This window comes from Mauremys reevesii, linkage group 4 (assembly GCF_016161935.1).
Source record: "Mauremys reevesii isolate NIE-2019 linkage group 4, ASM1616193v1, whole genome shotgun sequence".
Taxonomy (NCBI): domain Eukaryota; kingdom Metazoa; phylum Chordata; order Testudines; family Geoemydidae; genus Mauremys; species Mauremys reevesii.
In genome coordinates, this window is record NC_052626.1 from 60,431,393 (window position 1) to 60,448,712 (window position 17,320).

The 17,320-nt window shown below is 42.2% G+C and overlaps 1 protein-coding gene across 2 annotated transcripts in view; it reads right to left on the minus strand.

The window, feature by feature from the left end:
- The window catches only part of INO80 (INO80 complex ATPase subunit), a 123,474-nt gene that overhangs the window by 74,558 nt on the left and 31,596 nt on the right, over window positions 1–17,320 (minus strand). For both annotated transcript variants that reach the window (XM_039537807.1, XM_039537806.1), the window contains 9 exons: window positions 14,393–14,446; window positions 11,567–11,770; window positions 9,892–10,087; window positions 9,609–9,676; window positions 9,055–9,264; window positions 8,298–8,378; window positions 5,399–5,494; window positions 1,727–1,786; window positions 1,125–1,267 (listed from right to left, as the gene is read on the minus strand). In XM_039537807.1, coding sequence (XP_039393741.1) covers window positions 1,125–1,267; window positions 1,727–1,786; window positions 5,399–5,494; window positions 8,298–8,378; window positions 9,055–9,264; window positions 9,609–9,676; window positions 9,892–10,087; window positions 11,567–11,770; window positions 14,393–14,446 — 1,112 coding nt within the window. The remainder of the gene's footprint in view (window positions 1–1,124; window positions 1,268–1,726; window positions 1,787–5,398; window positions 5,495–8,297; window positions 8,379–9,054; window positions 9,265–9,608; window positions 9,677–9,891; window positions 10,088–11,566; window positions 11,771–14,392; window positions 14,447–17,320) is intronic.

A 17,320-nucleotide genomic window follows, 5' to 3' on the forward strand; every position in this document is an offset into this window, starting at 1 on the left:
CTGAAGAGTGCTGAAGAGGCTAGCTCATATGAATGTGTATGAGCCTGGCTCTGGGGCTGTCAAACATTTAGAAAAGAAGCACAAATATATGAGTCACAATTTTGGGAGAAAAAGTTAGGAAGAAGCAATTAAAGAAGAAAAGACCATTAAAGAAATAAACAATAGACAGGAGCTGGGAACAGAGAGGAACCACTATGGGCATCAACCTTATAATGAGGAAACCTGGATAGGGTTGCTGGGCTATATTGCAATCTGCAGGTTTTATGAGGCCTTGATTCCCAATTGGGGCCTTTAGGTGCTACTACAATACAAACAAATAATGCTGTATTTAACAGATATATGTTAGCATTATATGGCTATTAATGAACATAGACCACTCAGTATTTAAGAATGTCTTTGCCGGTGGCTGAGGTCAAGGACTGTTACAAGTATTTCTCACCATTTTTTGCCTCAACCTCCTCCTCACCCCCACTTCTATCCTACGGTTACTTTGTAATTACACTTGCATATTTTGTACATATGACCAAATACCAAGGCATTCAAATCCATGGAGATGGAACCATATAAAACACCTCGCTCAGTACAGTCAAGTTCTTAGAAAGGTAGCTTTTACTTATAAATGGTAACTTCCTTCCATCAAAAACTTCACATACAATAAGCTCAAGAATGTGAATAATAAGTTCCCCAAATGTATGCAGTTACGTGGACTGGGGTAGCAGCCTATTAATTTAATTTTTGCACATAGTAGACTGTTGTGCTGAAGTGTTCAGTGCTAACTTGATCTTTATTCCTTTTGGAAAGGGAAAGAACAGGGCTTTGCCCTCCTCCTAGTTGACATTAGAACATGTTAACCCTTCTTCAGCCAAAATGACTGTTGTAACGGGACCTTGAGAGGAGGAAGGGAGAAACTGAGGTTCCCGGCTGGGTGCCTTAAAAACATGTGCATAATAGAATGCAATGCCATAAGGATTCTTTACTTTTCTGCCAGTTCCTAAGACAATTTAACCTTTCTTTCAAATTTTAACTCATCAACTCATGTATTCTTAGTGTTTTCCCACTCTTTTCTGTACCAACTCAAAAGATTCCTGAGCAAGAGAGGATTTTGTTTCTGCTACAAGTATTACCTGGAGCTACTCTTGAGTGCCTGTGCCTCATCCAGCACCATATACTGCCACTTCACTCGCTGGAAATACTTCACATCCTGGACCACCAGCTGATAACTAGTGATCACCACATGGAAAGGTGCATCCTGAGTGTACAACGTCTTCTATAACCACAAAAGAGAGACACACATATGGATCATGTAAACAGAGTGGAATGAAGAGTTTGTTCATCTGTACGGGGGTCTCATACTTCCATTCAATAATCTTCTATCACCATTATACTTTCCTTTCCCTTATTTGGAATCTTATTTTTTTTAAAATGGAGTTGGGTTATTAAAGCAGCATAGCAATAATGCTAGACCCTGAAGTCCTCTCCTTTATTTGCAGAATGCAGTAGCTTTGACTGAATTCTAGAATGCCCTACATTGTTACACCCTATATTGTTACCCAGAACGGGGCAGTCCTTTCACTTTATTTATATAAATTTTAAAAAAGGTGAAGCAGACAGGGATGAAGAATATAGAACTCTATATTTACTCATTCTTTTGCTTTGTAGAACATATCAGCAGTTTCTGTTTTACTCTGTACAAGCAGAAGTGAGGGTGAAACGACAGGGATGTTACCTGACTCCAGAATTTCCTGATCACTTTTCTGTCATGGGGATTTCCCCAATATGGTAGCACCTAGAACAAGTCAAAAGTACAAAAAAGTTATTTTCAAATATTGATATACCTGAACCAAAACTATAAATGTCATGTTCTCCATAGTAAAACAAAATAAACCTCAGAGAGTGGCACACCTCACCACCAAAACAACCAAAGGGAAATCACAAAAGAGGATCTTTCCTAACTCAGAGAAAATATGAAAGCATTTAAATATATTTAAGGAACAGAATCTTCCAAACAAAAGCCTCAAGCAGCTTAGTTCATCAAGGAAAAACTGCTAAGAGAATCCCTTAATAGCCCCAAAGCAGCTGTGGCCTTTTCCAGCCCGACCTTCCAAGAAAATAATTCTGATATTCTTTCAGTTCACTGTAGAAAGAAGTTTGCCCATGGCTGCTAGCCAATTTAGCAACTTACTCTTGGACATCCCTGAATGGCCAGTGGTTCCCTTAGTATTGAATTCCCCTCCTCACTGGTACAATTATTTTTGTACTTCAAGGCTATGCCTCAATACTTTACTATGGGCTAAAAGTCAAGTAATCCCTACTGGACTGCCTCAGGGAAGAAATAAAGGAGCAAGCACAACAGCCACAGATTTCTATTTATTCTTTTGTAACTCAGAAACCTGATGAGCCATTTCCCATGTATGGAGATCTGAGCTCAGCAGTTAGCGCCACAGCAATTCAGAGTAACTAGTTACTGCCATCTATTGTTTGATATGGGAACTGCACATAACTGGTATTGAGCATAAAAGGATGCTGGTTTCTGAAGCACAGAACAAACAAAACCACATATACAACTCTCCCTAAACAGCTTTTATCACCTTAGCTGCCTTATATGCTACACAAGGGGTGGGCAAACTTTTTGGCCTGAGGGCCACATCAGGTTTCCAAAATTGTACGGAGGGCCAGTTAGGGGAGGCTGTGTCTCCCCAAATAGCCAGGCGTGGCCCGGCCCCTGCCTCCTATCCGACCCCCCCACTTCTTGCCGCCTGACGGCTCCCCCATGACTCCTGCCCCATCCAACCCCCCTGTTCCCTGATGCCCCCTCCCAGGACTCCTGCCCCATCCAACCCGGCCCCCCGTTCCCTGTCAGCCCCCCCACGGGACTCCTGCCTCATCCACCACCCCTTGCTCCCTGTCCCCTGACCACCCCCGGACCCCTCACCCATGACTGCCCCCTGCCACCCCATCCAACCACCCCTCTCATTCCTGACTCCTCCCCTGGGACCCCTGCCCCATCCAACCCCCCTGTTCCCTGCCCTCTGACTGCCCCAACCCCTATCCACCCCCGCCCGACCATCCCCCAAACTCCCCTACCCTCTATCCAACACCCCCCTGCTCCCTGCCCCTTACCGCGCAGCACAAAGCACCGGTGGCTGGCGGCGTTACAGCCGCACTGCCCAGAGCACTGGGTCAGGCCGCGGCTCTGCAACTGCGCTGCCCAGGGTGTTGCACCGACAGCAGTGTGCTGAGGCTGCGGGGGAGGGGGACAGCAGGGGAGGGGCCAGGGGCCGGATGTGGCCCATAGTTTGCCCACCTCTGTGCTACACTCTGTTTTAGCAATATCTTCCTTCAAATAAGATGACCCACAATGGGCATGATGCTGCAAATGTGGCCTCATCAGTGATTTGCATAACAAGCTACTCAATAAGCCAACAATTTTTAGCACTGCTGCACACTGGACCAATAATTTAAATATTAGTTCAAATAGTACTTCCAGATCCCTCCTTTACAATATTAATTAACACTAGGCATTCAGACTATTAATTTGGAAGTCATTTGTTCTCAAGCGCACCACTTTACACCTAGACACCTTGCATTTTATTCTTTCCTATATATATTTAAAAAACAAACTGCACTTACATTTATTGTTTTCTAATCAGCCTCTTGCTACTGGAGAATACTGGTTAGTTAAAAATATTTGATAATGACTCAGATATTTGATCTATAATCTTCTATTGCCTGCAGGTGTAACTCATAGCTACCTGGTGCTTTGTCTATCTGTTTTATTCACATACTTCCTTAGCACTCAGTGATACTCCGACTGTGGCTCTCGAGCTGCAGGTGGCTCTTTAGTGTGTCTCCTGCATCTCTCTGTAGCTCTGACCGTGTCCCCGTGGGTCCCGCGCTTCCAGGCAGTTTATGTTCTCTTCAGAGGCTCACTGCAACCCTCCATGAAGCCCTTCTCTCTCTAGGGCCAGGGATACAGTCTACTGAGCCCTTTTCATCAGAAGCCTGCAAGGAGGTTGGTGAGAGAACTCCCACAGTCTCTGTTGCTCCTACGGCCTCATACCAAAACAGTTTAGCCTCCTGTCCTGACACGGGCCTGTCTTCTCCTCCCAGGAGGTATTTCTGTAGTGGTGGGTTGCGGGAAACCCAGGCCTGCCCTCTACTCCAGGTTCCAGCCCAGGGACCCTAATGGTAGCAGCTGTTGGCAGCCACCCTTTCACTACCAGAGTTGCTACATTTCCCTGGGTCACTTCCCCACAGCTCTCCTGCTTCTCCCTTCTTCACCCTTACCTTAGGGCTCCCTTACCGATGGTTTGAGGGTATCTTCATTAACCAGCCCTTCAGCCACACTTCCTCTCCTTTGGCTCCCTGGCTCTCCTCTGCCTGACTGGAGTGAGCCCTTTTATAGTATCAGAGGGGCCTTAATTAGAGTCAGGTGGTCACATTAGCTTAAGGGCCTCACCTGACTCTTTGCAGGTTAATTGGAGTCAGGTGTTCTCATTAGCCTAGAGCAGCCCCTGCTCTGGTCACTCAGGGAACAGAAAACTGTTAATTCAGTGGCCAGTATATCTGCCTTCTTTTACTCTGCTGTACCCAACTGGCTTGGGTCTATCACAATATATACACACACACACACACACTAAATATTTCCCACCATGCACACTATGACGGCTCTTTTGGGTAATGCTGATCGCTCATTTGGCTCTGTCAGTAATCTCATTTTCCTCCAATTTATCTTTTGCAAGACTGAAATATTCTTCATGGATGTACTGTTAATAATTTATTTTGCGGCAATTCCTTATTTCTCATATTTTTCATCCTCCAAGAACTTGTTTATTTTATCTTAATACATGTAGCTATTTGTGCTTCATTACTCTCCTTGCTTTTTGAACAGTGTTTACAATCCTGGTCATTTTTTTTTATTTTCGCTTAACGATGCTGAAGTTTTTCCTCCCTCTAAATTTTTAGAGCTGTTTCAGTTCACAATTAAACCATCTATCATTCAGACACAGATTTTGAACAACCCACAACAAAGCACTAATCCTACAGACAATACAGAAGATTCAGAAATCACTCTCTTGCCTGGCATTGTGGCACAATCATAACTGTGTCATCTCCATGGTTATGCCACTGCAGAATCTAAATGCTTCGCTGATAAGGTGCTCTTTTAGAAACATCTGCCCCAAAATGAAAATAATGGAATTCAAGTGACAGATACTCAAGTTCTGAATAATAGAATGTGCCAGAAGAGCAGGTCAGGGACAAGATCACAGAATCATGTCCCTCACATCCTCTCAAACATCAAGCTAATCAGATCATCCAGATGTGACAAAGAGCTGAAGGGAGTGAGGAAGTTGGTTTTCTGAGCCAAAAGGAATAGTTTCCTGAATATGCTTGTTACCTTAAATCTAGGAACGAATCTGGCAAACTCCTGATGCCAGTTGTTGAGTGTAGAGGCAGGTGAAATAATTAAAAAAGGTCCCCAGATGTTCTCTCTCTGATATAGGAAAAAACAAAATCAATTGGAGGGAAACAGAAACAGTTTCATGCAGCATTGTGATTAATTAAGGACAAGGGCTGCACAAGAGAGGAAAGCATACAGATCATAATAAAGCTTCCTACCAACACAGCAGGGTGATGCACAGCTAGATTCAGCAGATTAAACATTTGGTGTGGCCTCCTTTCAAACCCACAATGTTGCTCTGCAAACACCCACTGGATGTGTGAATACTAAATTCAAACTGTGACCTGTCTCTCACTTTCTGCAAATTGCTATTTGCTCACTGCTACTGCCACTTACCCAGGGCTCAATGCATATGCCACTTTGGCAAGCAAAAGATCTAAGGTGGCGTGGAAACCTGAGCTTCCTCACAAAGCAGCACATTCATGCTGGTGAACAAGGAATTCTAGGCCTACTGACAGGGTCCAATCATGAGCTGGCCTACACACCTATGCAAGGGAGTAAGGGAGAATAAAGTCCAGTGCAGGCTTCCAGAATCATGACTCACAACGCAATGGGGAGAGCAGCCTCTCAGGGGAGCTAGTTTCCTTTCCACACAGGTGGGCAGGAAGTGGATGAAGCTTTGGCTCCACATGCATTTCCAACATGCTGGCCACCAATGCAGCAAAGCTGGCATGGAAGGGGAATTAATCTGCACCAGGAAGAAGGATGATGCTTCTTACTTCCTTCATGGTCAAAGTGGGAAAACAAGGACCAAACTGCCTCTCGGTCACAATTCTGTTCTTGCTCTCGTCCTAGGGCAGTACAGATACATACTGCTCCCTATATAGTACAGGTTTCAGAGTGGCAGCCGTGTTAGTCTGTATCAGCAAAAAGAACAAGGAGTACTTGTGGCATAAGCTTTCGTGGGCTAAAACACACTTCATTGGATGCATGCAGTGGAAAATACAGTAGGAAGCTGTATAGACACGGAGAACATGAAAAAATGGGTCTTGCCATACCAATTCTAATGAAACTAATCAATTGAGGTGGGCTATTATCAGCAGGAGAAAAAAAAAACTTGTGTAGTGGTAATCAGGATGGCCCATTTCAAACAGTTGACAAGAAGGTGAGAGTAACAGTAGGGGAAAAATTAGCAAGGAGAAATAGTTTTACTTTGTGTAATGACCCATCTACTCCCAGTCTTTATTCAAGCCTAATTTAATGGTGTTTAGTTTGCAAATTAATTCCAGTTCTGCAGTTTCTCGTTGGAGTCTGGTTCTGAAGTTTTTTTGTTGGAGAATTGCAACTTTTAGGTCTGTAACTGAGTGACCAGGGAGGCTAAACTCTTCTCCAACTGGTTTTTAAACGTTATAATTCTTGATGTCTGATTTGTGTCCATTTATTCTTTTGCATAGAGACTGTCTGGTTTGACCAATGTACATGGCAGAGGGGCATTGCTGGCACATGATGGCATATATCACTTTGATAGATGTGCAGGTGAACGAGCCTCTGATGGTGTGGCTGATGTGATTAGGTCCTATGATGGCGTCCCTTGAATAGATATGTGGACAGAGTTGGCAACGGGTTTTGGTGCAAGGATAGGTTCCTGGGTTAGTGTTTTTGTTGTGTAGTGTGTGGTTGCTGGTGAGTATTTGCTTCAGGTTGAGGGGGCTGTCTGTAAGCGAAGACTGGCCTGTCTCCCAAGATCTGTGAGAGTGATGGATCGTCCTTCAGGATAGGTTGTAGATCCTTGACGATGCGCAGGAGAGGTTTTAGTTGGGGGCTGAAGGTGACGGCTAGTGGCGTTCTGTTACTGTCTTTGTTGGGCCTGTCCTGGAGTAGGTGACTTCTGGGTATTCTTCTGGCTCTGTCAATATGTTTCCTCATTTCCCCAGGTGGGTATTGTAGTTTTAAGAACACCGTCTAAACTACTATATGCCACAAAGGGCCACAATAGTTGTTCCCTTAACTTACCCAACAATATTGTTACTCTATCCAGCTATACTCTTAGCACTGCAGAAGAGTCTGTCCTATCTCGGGGCCTCTCCTTCTGCCTCTCCATCCCTGCAAACATGACACAGTTCTGCGGTGACCTGGAATCCTACTTTCGACATCTCCAACTCAAGGAATATTTCCAACACACCTCTGAACAGCACATTGATTAGTTTCGTTAGAATTGGTATGGCAACACCCATTTTTTCATGTTCTCTGTGTGTATATATATCTTCCTACTGTATTTTCCACTGCATGCATCCAGTGAAGTGGGTTTTAGCCCACAAAAGCTTATGCCCAAATAAATGTGTTAGTCTCTAAGGTGCCACAAGTACTCCTCATTCTTTTTCCTATATAGTTCAGATTGCAAGGTGACAATCTAGCACACAGTGCAATTCTATGCACATACGTAAAGGTGCAGGCTACTTTGGGTGCACCTCTCATGTAAAAAGAGAAGCACAGAAGACAGATTTACTATGCTTCTTACTGCAAAGAACAGTGGGAAGTAGGAATTCTTGCTTACTGACTCAAAAAGCAGAACTCAAGTTGCCCTCCTACTGATGTGTTCATGTCTTAAAATCAATGGACAGATAAAACTGCATCATCTCTCCTGTGGTATTTATCCTTTCTTCTTATAAAAGAATTCAGCTTCAATCAAAGGGAGTTGCTCTCTGGATGCCAAGTGTGTGCAATTCAGTATGCATATTCTCTTTTTAAAGTTGCATCTTTAGAAGGATATGCACACTGAAAGAAAATGCTGCATCAGGCATCCATCTTAAGGCATTCAATTAAGCATCTAGAACCCAGTTCAATCACGTTAAGTATGTCTTCCATCAGGTAGATGGGTGACAAAGAATCCACTTACCTCAGCCAGATGTGCTAGCAGAGCGATACTCTGGACTGTTTTACCCAGACCCATTTCATCTGCAAGAATTCCATTGATGCCCTGCAAAAAACCCACATGTGAATACCCCTACCTCACTTTTCCATAACACATGTAGGGCTATCAGAACACATGCCACCAAAGTGAAGTCAGGCAGCCCTGTTTATAATCAATATGAAACCTCCTACATCATCTTCCCCCAGTGATTCTATGAATTCATAATTTCTCCCTGCTTCCACCTCTTCAGCCATTTCCTGACCTGATTTTTTTCCTCAGCATGCTTGCAATTTGCAATCTAATTTAAAAGCATGTTTGTATTCAAATGCAAGGCTGTCTCCAGTTTACAGACTGACCTAGGTATTAAATAAAGAATGACAATGTGCATAAACTCCCCATTGCTCAGTCTAGTTTTGGTGAGGGTACATAAATATGCAAATGAAAAATCTAGAGGCCAATACCACATGCAATTTTATCTTATTAGTTCTTAAAGAAGTCAGGGATATTTGTTTGGTGGAGCTACACAATATTCTTTTCACTTCTGTAGAAAGATAGGCAGTGTACACACATACACAAGAGACGAGGCCTGAAGAGTTTCTACACCTCATAAAAGATCTTTTGATCAGGAATAGAGACCAGGGGCCAAATGTATTCCTAGTATAACTGCACTGGCTACCATGGAATTATACCAGATTGAATTTGTCCCCAGAAGTGTAAATGGCTGCAAAAAGCACTAGCATACCTGCTCATACAGGTTGGCCAGCCAATTCATGCCTTTCAACTGGTATCCCTTCAGTTTACCATTGAAAATGGTAGGCTGTGGAATGTCCTCTCCAGCCCGGATAGATGGGTTTGCTAGGCTGTAGCTCTCTCCGAAGCCAGTGCCAGACTTGTTAGCAGCCCGTAGAGCAGCTGCCCGACTCTCCTTTGCATCTTCATCAAATGACCTGGTCTAAACAAAGGGAAAATTTGGGTAAGATACAGGATGCAACCTAATACAAGAAATTCATTGGGAAATGGTCTCTCATCCTTCACATGCTAATACATATGGTCCCCTTCAAAGCAATGGATAACATGGCTGTCCCTGTAGCTTGATTATACAATTTATTTTCATCCAGTCCTCTGCCCTCCAGTTTCCCAGATGTTCACTAATGAACAGGGCAACAATCAAATTAAAAGAAGCTTAGAATCCCTCACTAAAATAGGTGACTTGAAAGAAGATCACTATTCTAGTTCTAGTGCCTCTTCAATTTACTCCACTTCCCCTTCCACTTCAAGCATCCAAGCAATACACACCCGGGCCTGGTGAATCTGGTAAGCATCTTCTGCGTTCTTCAGAGCCTGGGCCTTGTAGTAGTTGCTATCTGAAAAGAATATCACCACATTAAAATACATCTGTTAACCACATTATAGTACCACCTCAAATTAAGACATGGATAAATTCCAATGATTTACAGAAGTGATTCTTCACATAATATTCCAAGCACAGAAGCCCCTTGGTCTGTATCATTCTCTGCATACAGTAACCATCATCTCCAATGGTTCCTATGGCCTGCTGTAATTTTGTTTCTAGCCTTACCATAATCCTCTTGGGTAATGTTGACCACTACCCCTCCACCAATATCAATCTGCCTTTGGGTAGAGCTGTCTTCCAGCTTGCGCAGGATTTCTTCCTGTATTCCATCATGTCCAATATCTCGTTTGCGACTCATGAAATGGGCATATAACTCAGTCTGGGTGATCAGGAAATTAAGTTTTCGCTGCTGTCTCTTAGCCTGAGACAAGACAAATTTACAAAATAAAAGGGGGGGTGGGGGAAAATGACGAGGTTTAATGTTTAAAGAAGAGAAAAAGACAAAGACATGCAAGCAAGTTATACGTTACAACCTTTTTTAACCCTGTTACATATAAACAATCTAAATTTTTATACTGCACTCATCACCATGGTATCAGAGTGCTGGAATACTGGTTGCACACTAACACTCATCACATAAATACCTACATTGAAATGTACAGTGGTTATGAGCTCAGAGTTTCTCATAGCACAGTAAGCCATGACCAGGAACACCAAGACCTGGGGGAAAGCAGCTTAGCAATTTTCTTTGCAATGTAAAAATTAGGTAGGAGTGTCCAGGTGGCTGAAAAACTGCATATCCAACTAAAAGTTTCCATACATGTTTAAGTCACACTAATTAACTCTGTGGTGATTGTCTTGCCATTCACTTACATGAAAGAATAATGATGGAGCTAACAAAATGCACCTTCAAGTAAAACAGCACCAGGGTGAGAAGTTAGGAATGAGGCAGAATGCTCTGTGTTCAACAAGATTCTATTGTATAGCTAGATCTAAAAAATTGAATTTATACAACTGCTATTTTAAAGCTAGCGTATTAATACAAAAGAGCAGAAAGGCTTCACAAAATGCTTGGGAGATGGGATGGATGCGGAATACACTATAAATAAAGGCATGATTTGATCTGAACACACGACTGGGAATCAGGAACTCGAGTTCTAATTCTAGCTCTGTCACTGACTTCCTTTGTAATTTAGGGCAGACTGATTTATTTCTATGTCCCAGGTTCCTTCACCTGCAAGTAAGGATGAGGAGAACATAATTCCTCACAAAACTCCTGTAAAATAGCTAATTTTGCCTGAATTCATCCTCCAAGTGCTCCTGGGGTACTCCCTGAGAAGGCCATCTGATTGCTTTGTGAACCCTTTGCACTGGCGTCACAAAGACAAAGGGACCACAGGACAATTATCAATTGGGTCCTCGATTGTTCTTATGTGTTCTGAAGATAAATTCCATATGTTTTATTATGCTCTATACATAACTTAAGATAAAATAAACCTAACACACCAGTGAATTGAAAAATAGCTTGATTTCTGAACTTGAGGAAGAACTTAAGAGTTACAATCACTAAAAGATCATCCTCTAGAAATAGAGAGCACTGAGCAATATGTGCAAGTCAGACACACACTAGTCACATCCTCTTTAACCAACATTATGGTCTGTAACTGTAATTCTTGCAATCTGAAGGTTCTGGCTATAGCTAATTTGTCAGATGATTCTGGTAAATCCTTTTAAGATAGAGTGGAAGAAAATCTCTGGAAGATCATTGAAAGGAAGAACAGTTGGTGAGTTTGATTGTCCAGGTTTAAAGACCCTGATTATTGTGCTTGTTCATGTCTCTTCAGCTCCATGCTCTAGCTCTTTTCAGATTAATTTTCAGCAGTCTAGATTTTGGCCCTACCTCTCTCATCTCCTCATCCAGCTTGCGCTGCTCCAAGGCCTCTTTCTCGGCTCGTTTGCGGTGCTCTTTTTCCACCTTCTCATACTTCTTCCAGTAGAGAAGCATTTCCTTGGTGAGGCGACGTGCCCGTGGTAGAGTCTCCTTGCAGTTCTTCTGGGCCTGGATAGCAGCTCGACGCACCTCCCTCATGCACTGATGGGCCAGCTGGGGTAAAGAGGGAGGGTTCAGGGACAGAGGAAAAAAAGATTTAAAATCACCATCACCAAAGGGCAACATTTAGGTGTTGCAAGCTTGCAAATTCCTACAACCAAGGCTGACCCTCCCAAAACCTTTGATGCTGTGCTTATTTATAAAGCTTTTTTTTTGGGGGGGGCGGGGGGGGGAGGAAAGAGGTGTACAAGAGAAGAAAAGCGCTTCCATACGGCTCCACAGACATATTATCAAACATAACATTCCTTACAAAACCCAACATTAAAAACGTCACAGTTGCATGGTTAAAAGCACTCAAAGGGGATGGTGTCTTCTGCTTAAGGCACTGGAATGGGACTCAGGAGATCTGATTTTGAACAATAGCTCTGCCACACACTTCTTGCATAACTGTGGGCAAGTTACATCGACCTTGCCCACACCAGACTTTACCCCATAATGTCTCTCACTGTTACCAAGTGTGAGGCTGCACCAATGGTAGCAATAGTGTGTAAGTGTAAAGTGGCCATTGGCTTTTTAACTCCACTGCTGTCCATGCCTACATCTGTTTTAGATATGCATTATGATATCTTTAATACATACATGATCACATACTATTTCTAAATTATACAGTATATTATCATACAATTATTCCTACAACCTTAGATAAAGGTGTAGCATATTTTATTTTTTCATTCTATTATGCTAACTTCCTTGTCATCATGGTCCAGTAAATCTCTGCTGGCTTAGACACTGTGTTAAGGTTTTTTTCCCTAATGTATATATTTTAATAACATGTAGGAGATATTTTCTTTTCAACCAGCACCAAAGTCTTCCTTAGGTTCAAGTCAAGGGATAAGGCAGTCAACTATAAAGCCAATTTAGCTACACACGTAGGTGGGCCTACACAGAGTAATTGTGTAAAATATCTGCTATGTAGTATACTAAGTCTGTAGTGTGTTCTGTAAATAATGCTTACTATGTATTTTTCATATAAAGTCTTTCATGGAGTGTCTGTGTAGTATCACAAAATGGCACACATGTAGCTTCTTAATACTGTATATCTAAGGTTACAGAAAAAGTATATATTGTTATACTGCATTATTTGAAAATTATGTGAACAAACAGGTAATTAAATGCTGTATTTTAGTGCATATTATATATATATATAAAATATGCACTAAAATACAGCATTTAATTACCTGTTTGTTCACATAATTCTCAAATAATGCAGTATTTTATATATATGCAGTATTTTATATATATATAAAATATGCACTAAAATACAGCATTTAATTACCTGTTTGTTCACATAATTTTCAAATAATGCAGTATAACAATATATACTTTTTCTGTAACCTTAGATATACAGTATTAAGAAGCTACGTGTGCCATTTTGTGATTCTACACAGACACTCCATGAAAGTCTTTATTTGAAAAATACATAGTAAGCATTATTTACAGAACACACTACAGACTTAGTATACTACATAGCAGATATTTTACACGATTACTCTGTGTAGCTACGTGTGTAGCTAAATTGGCTTTATAGTTGACTGCCTTATCCCTTGACTTGAACCTAACGAAGACTTTGGTGCTGGTTGAAAAGAAAATATCTCCTACATGTTATTAAAATATATACATTAGGGAAAAAAACCTTAACACAGTGTCTAAGCCAGCAGAGATTTACTGGACCATGATGACAAGGAAGTTAGCATAATAGAATGAAAAAATAAAATATGTGCTACACCTTTATCTAAGGTTGTAGGAATAATTGTATGATAATATACTGTATAATTTAGAAATAGTATGTGATCATGTATGTATTAAAGATATCATAATGCATATCTATATATATATGTACAAGGGGCAGAGTTAAAGATGCATGTGCAACCTTACCTGTGGCATTTCCTGACTTTTGAGAGCTTAGTCCTGAAGCCTTAATTTCTATTAATTGGTGTGTGGGTATAGCTGTGTGTTTTGAAGAAAACAGCACAGCTTCACTCTCCAGAGCTTTGCAGCTCTGCAGGCTTGCAAAAGGTAGACAACAGTAGACAACAACTGCTGTAAATATTGTAATCTCTAACTACTTGTCCACATACCACCAGAACACCCTGTCCCCTGTACTTAAGTAAGCATGCTGGAAAGAACCTGTCTGTTGTAAAGCTCCTAAAATTCATACGAGATACCACTTCTCCTGCATATTTTATAAATGTACACAGAAAACCCTCCCTCGATCTAGTCACACTTTATAAAGTCAGTGGGAGTTCTTCCCCCTTCCCCACTCTGGAGAGACTACCTCTAATTGTTGGTGATGTGAACATCTGCTCACCAGGGTCCTGATCAAAAGCCCATCAAAGTCAATGGGAGGCTTTCAATTTATTTCAATGATCAAGCCCAAAGAGCTGGACTGACGTCACCAATAGCAAATAGTCATATTCCTACTTATAAATAGGTAACTTAAAAACTGGAGAGAGAGTGAGAGGATCTGTAATGAAAACATCAAATTATATGCTACCACGGTTGCTATATTAGCAATGGCTTAAAGATACGGCAATGAATTAAGAAGAAACAACAGCAACATGCAAAAAAATTTTGCACAAGATATAATATGCAAACATGAAGCTTGACCACCCTTACCTTTTTGCTGTTGGTTAGGAAAAGATTGCGTGCTGAAGCTTTTTGCTTGTATGCCTAAAACAAGACAAAATTTCATATACCCATTAATTATGGGATTATGGTTTGATAATGTTTTATAGGTAATTATTCATTTTTAAACACCCATACATACACAAACAAAGCACTATATAACTGCATTACAATACAGTCTTCAATTATATAATCATAAGCATTATGGGGATTTCTGCCTTCCTCTGAAGTATTAGAATGGCTTTCATCCTGGTAACTGGGAGCATACACACGTATTGCAACAGTTAAAGGAATTATGTAAAACAAACTTAAAAAACAGTGCAATTCAGCTGTCACACTAACCCTCTTTTTACAATAGACTCCTTGCTTACTATTTCATGTATAGTTTCAGGCATCCTGGGACCAGGTCCTTTGCCTCTGCAGATGATTCAGTTGGGCACTCCAACCTGTCCCTGAGGCATGTATGATAAAAGTGTCATTGTTGGGGAGAGGGCAGAGAATGGTACCCCTTTTGATACATTGTTTGAGTCCAGACACCAAGTGCATTCTTGCTCAACTTGAGGCAGGACAAAAACTCTCGTTTATATGATATTGGATAGCAAGTACACTGAACTCTTCCACATTTGCAAGGACAGACGGTTATGTCTAGTAACATCACATGCCAATACGTGGCCTAGCAGCTCAAGATATGCATGCATGGACACTGTTGGATTTGATTTTAGGTTGTTTGTCATTGACTGGAGAGACCAAAACCTGTCTTCTGGGAGATAAGCTCTTGCCGACCGAGAGTTGATCAAAGCTCCTATGAATTCTATCATCTGTGATGGTGTAAGAAAAGATTTCTTGCAGTTCACAAGGTAACCTAGCTGGGAAAACAGGGAAAAGTCATACTCTAGGCTGTTGCAGTCTTCTGCTGTGACTTGCCTCTGATCAGCCATCCATCCAAGTTGAGAAGACATGGATACCCTTTCTCCTTAAACATGCTGCCACTCCTGCCAGGCATTTTGTGAAAATTCTCAGTGCTGGAGAGTCCAAAGGGCTGCATCCTATACTGGTAATGGGTGGACTCTACTGTGAATATTAGGTACTTCCTGTGGGCCAGATGGACAGCCATACAGACGTATGCAAGCTGAGAGCCACGAACCAGTCCTGAGCTTGAAAAGATGCAATGATGAAGGCAAAAAGGTACCATCCTGAGCCCAAGATGGCATATGTACCTGAGTCTTCTAGGTCTAGGATAGACTGAAGACAGTCCCCCTGGCCCCCTTTCTTCTTCAGAATAAGAAAATACCAGAAAAAGAAGCCTCTTCCCCAGAAAACTGGTGGGCACCTCCTCTATGGCTCCTAGATGAAGTAACAAAAACACTTCCACTTGTAACAAGGGTCCCTACAGAGGAATGAGAAAGGAACAAAGAATGGAACTGGATGGGGTAGTCATGGGTGATGATCTCTAGTATCTGTCTGATGTTACAGCATGAATGAAGTTAGATGTTGGAATGAAGTCAGATGGCTTCTGAATGTTATGATCTCGGGACTGGATCTGATGGGCTCTCAAAAGTTGTCAAATTTGTTGGTGTATGTTATGAGAGGGGTGCCTTACCAAGGAAAAGGAAGGCTGACGATCCATGAAGGACTAGGTTTTTTCTGGCAAGATACTCAGGCTGTCTGGAATGGTAAGACATTTTGCCTCAACTGGGGTTGAGGGCAGTACAGTTTGCAGTCTGATGCTAGGGTCTAAATCCCTAGGGAGAGCAAGATGGCTTTAAAGTCTTAATGAGCATAGAGCACTGACCATTCACTCGTTAAATAATTCCATGCCTTCAAAAGGCAGGTCCTCAGTCATGGGTTGAACTTCCTTAGGGATCCCTGCCCCCTGAAGACACGATGCTCTGTGCATTGTCACCACTGTGGCCATAGATCGGCCATGGTGTCAGGGCGTCCATTACAATCTGGAGAATGGTCTTGGCCACCAACTGGCCCTCCTTGATTATTCGTTTGAGCTCTTTCCTGTTGTCAGACAGGATCTTAGACAGGAAGAATATTACTCTATTCCACATCAAAAAGACTCATTCAGCCAGGAGGGCCTGGCAATTTGCCACTTGCAGTTTCAGGGAGGCAGAGGAGTAAGATTTCCTCTCAAATAGAGTAAGCCTTTTTCAGTCCTTGCCTTTGGGGGTACTCTTGTTCAATTTTGATTTTTCCTTTATCATCAAGACTATTAAGCAGCCAGGGGTAGGATGGGCGTAAATTACACAAACCCTTTTTGAGGGACCTGGTACTGCTTCACTTTCACTTTACAGTAGCTGTTATCATGGCCGATGTTTGCCACAGGGCCTTAAGGGTCATGCAGTCCTTCATTTATGGGGAATGTGATCCTGGCTGGACCGGAAGGTGTCAAAATATCAAACAATTTAGGAGATTTCTCCGGTATGACAGGTGCCAATATTTCCAGAGTCTCTGATTCTCCTAAGCAGTTCTGGAATGAACTGAAGTCATCTGGGTGCCAGTATCCATGCCAAAGACACTGCTTCATTGCATGATGAAATTGAGAGGTCTTTAGGTGGTGAGACAGGACACTGGTGTTCCTCTGCCCCCAGATCTGGTTCTTCCTAGTTCTTCCCATGTGTCACCAGTGGTCTGGCCAGGGATACTACAGGGTAGAGCAATCTTTTCCTTTTCCTCAAATTAGTTGGAAATCTGCTTTAAGAGGCATATGAAAGTGGTCCTCAGTAAGCCCAACAGGGCCACAGTGGAATACTGTATGGGTATGGCTGTCTTATCTGGTATTGAGCAATCCAATGTCACTCCTGACAAGATGGCAGCTAAGCCCAGTAGGGAGAGCCCGGAAGTCGTTCAATAATGTCATGAGGATCTCAGAGAAGGTCCTCTGCTCAGCTGAGATGAGAACATATGCCCCAG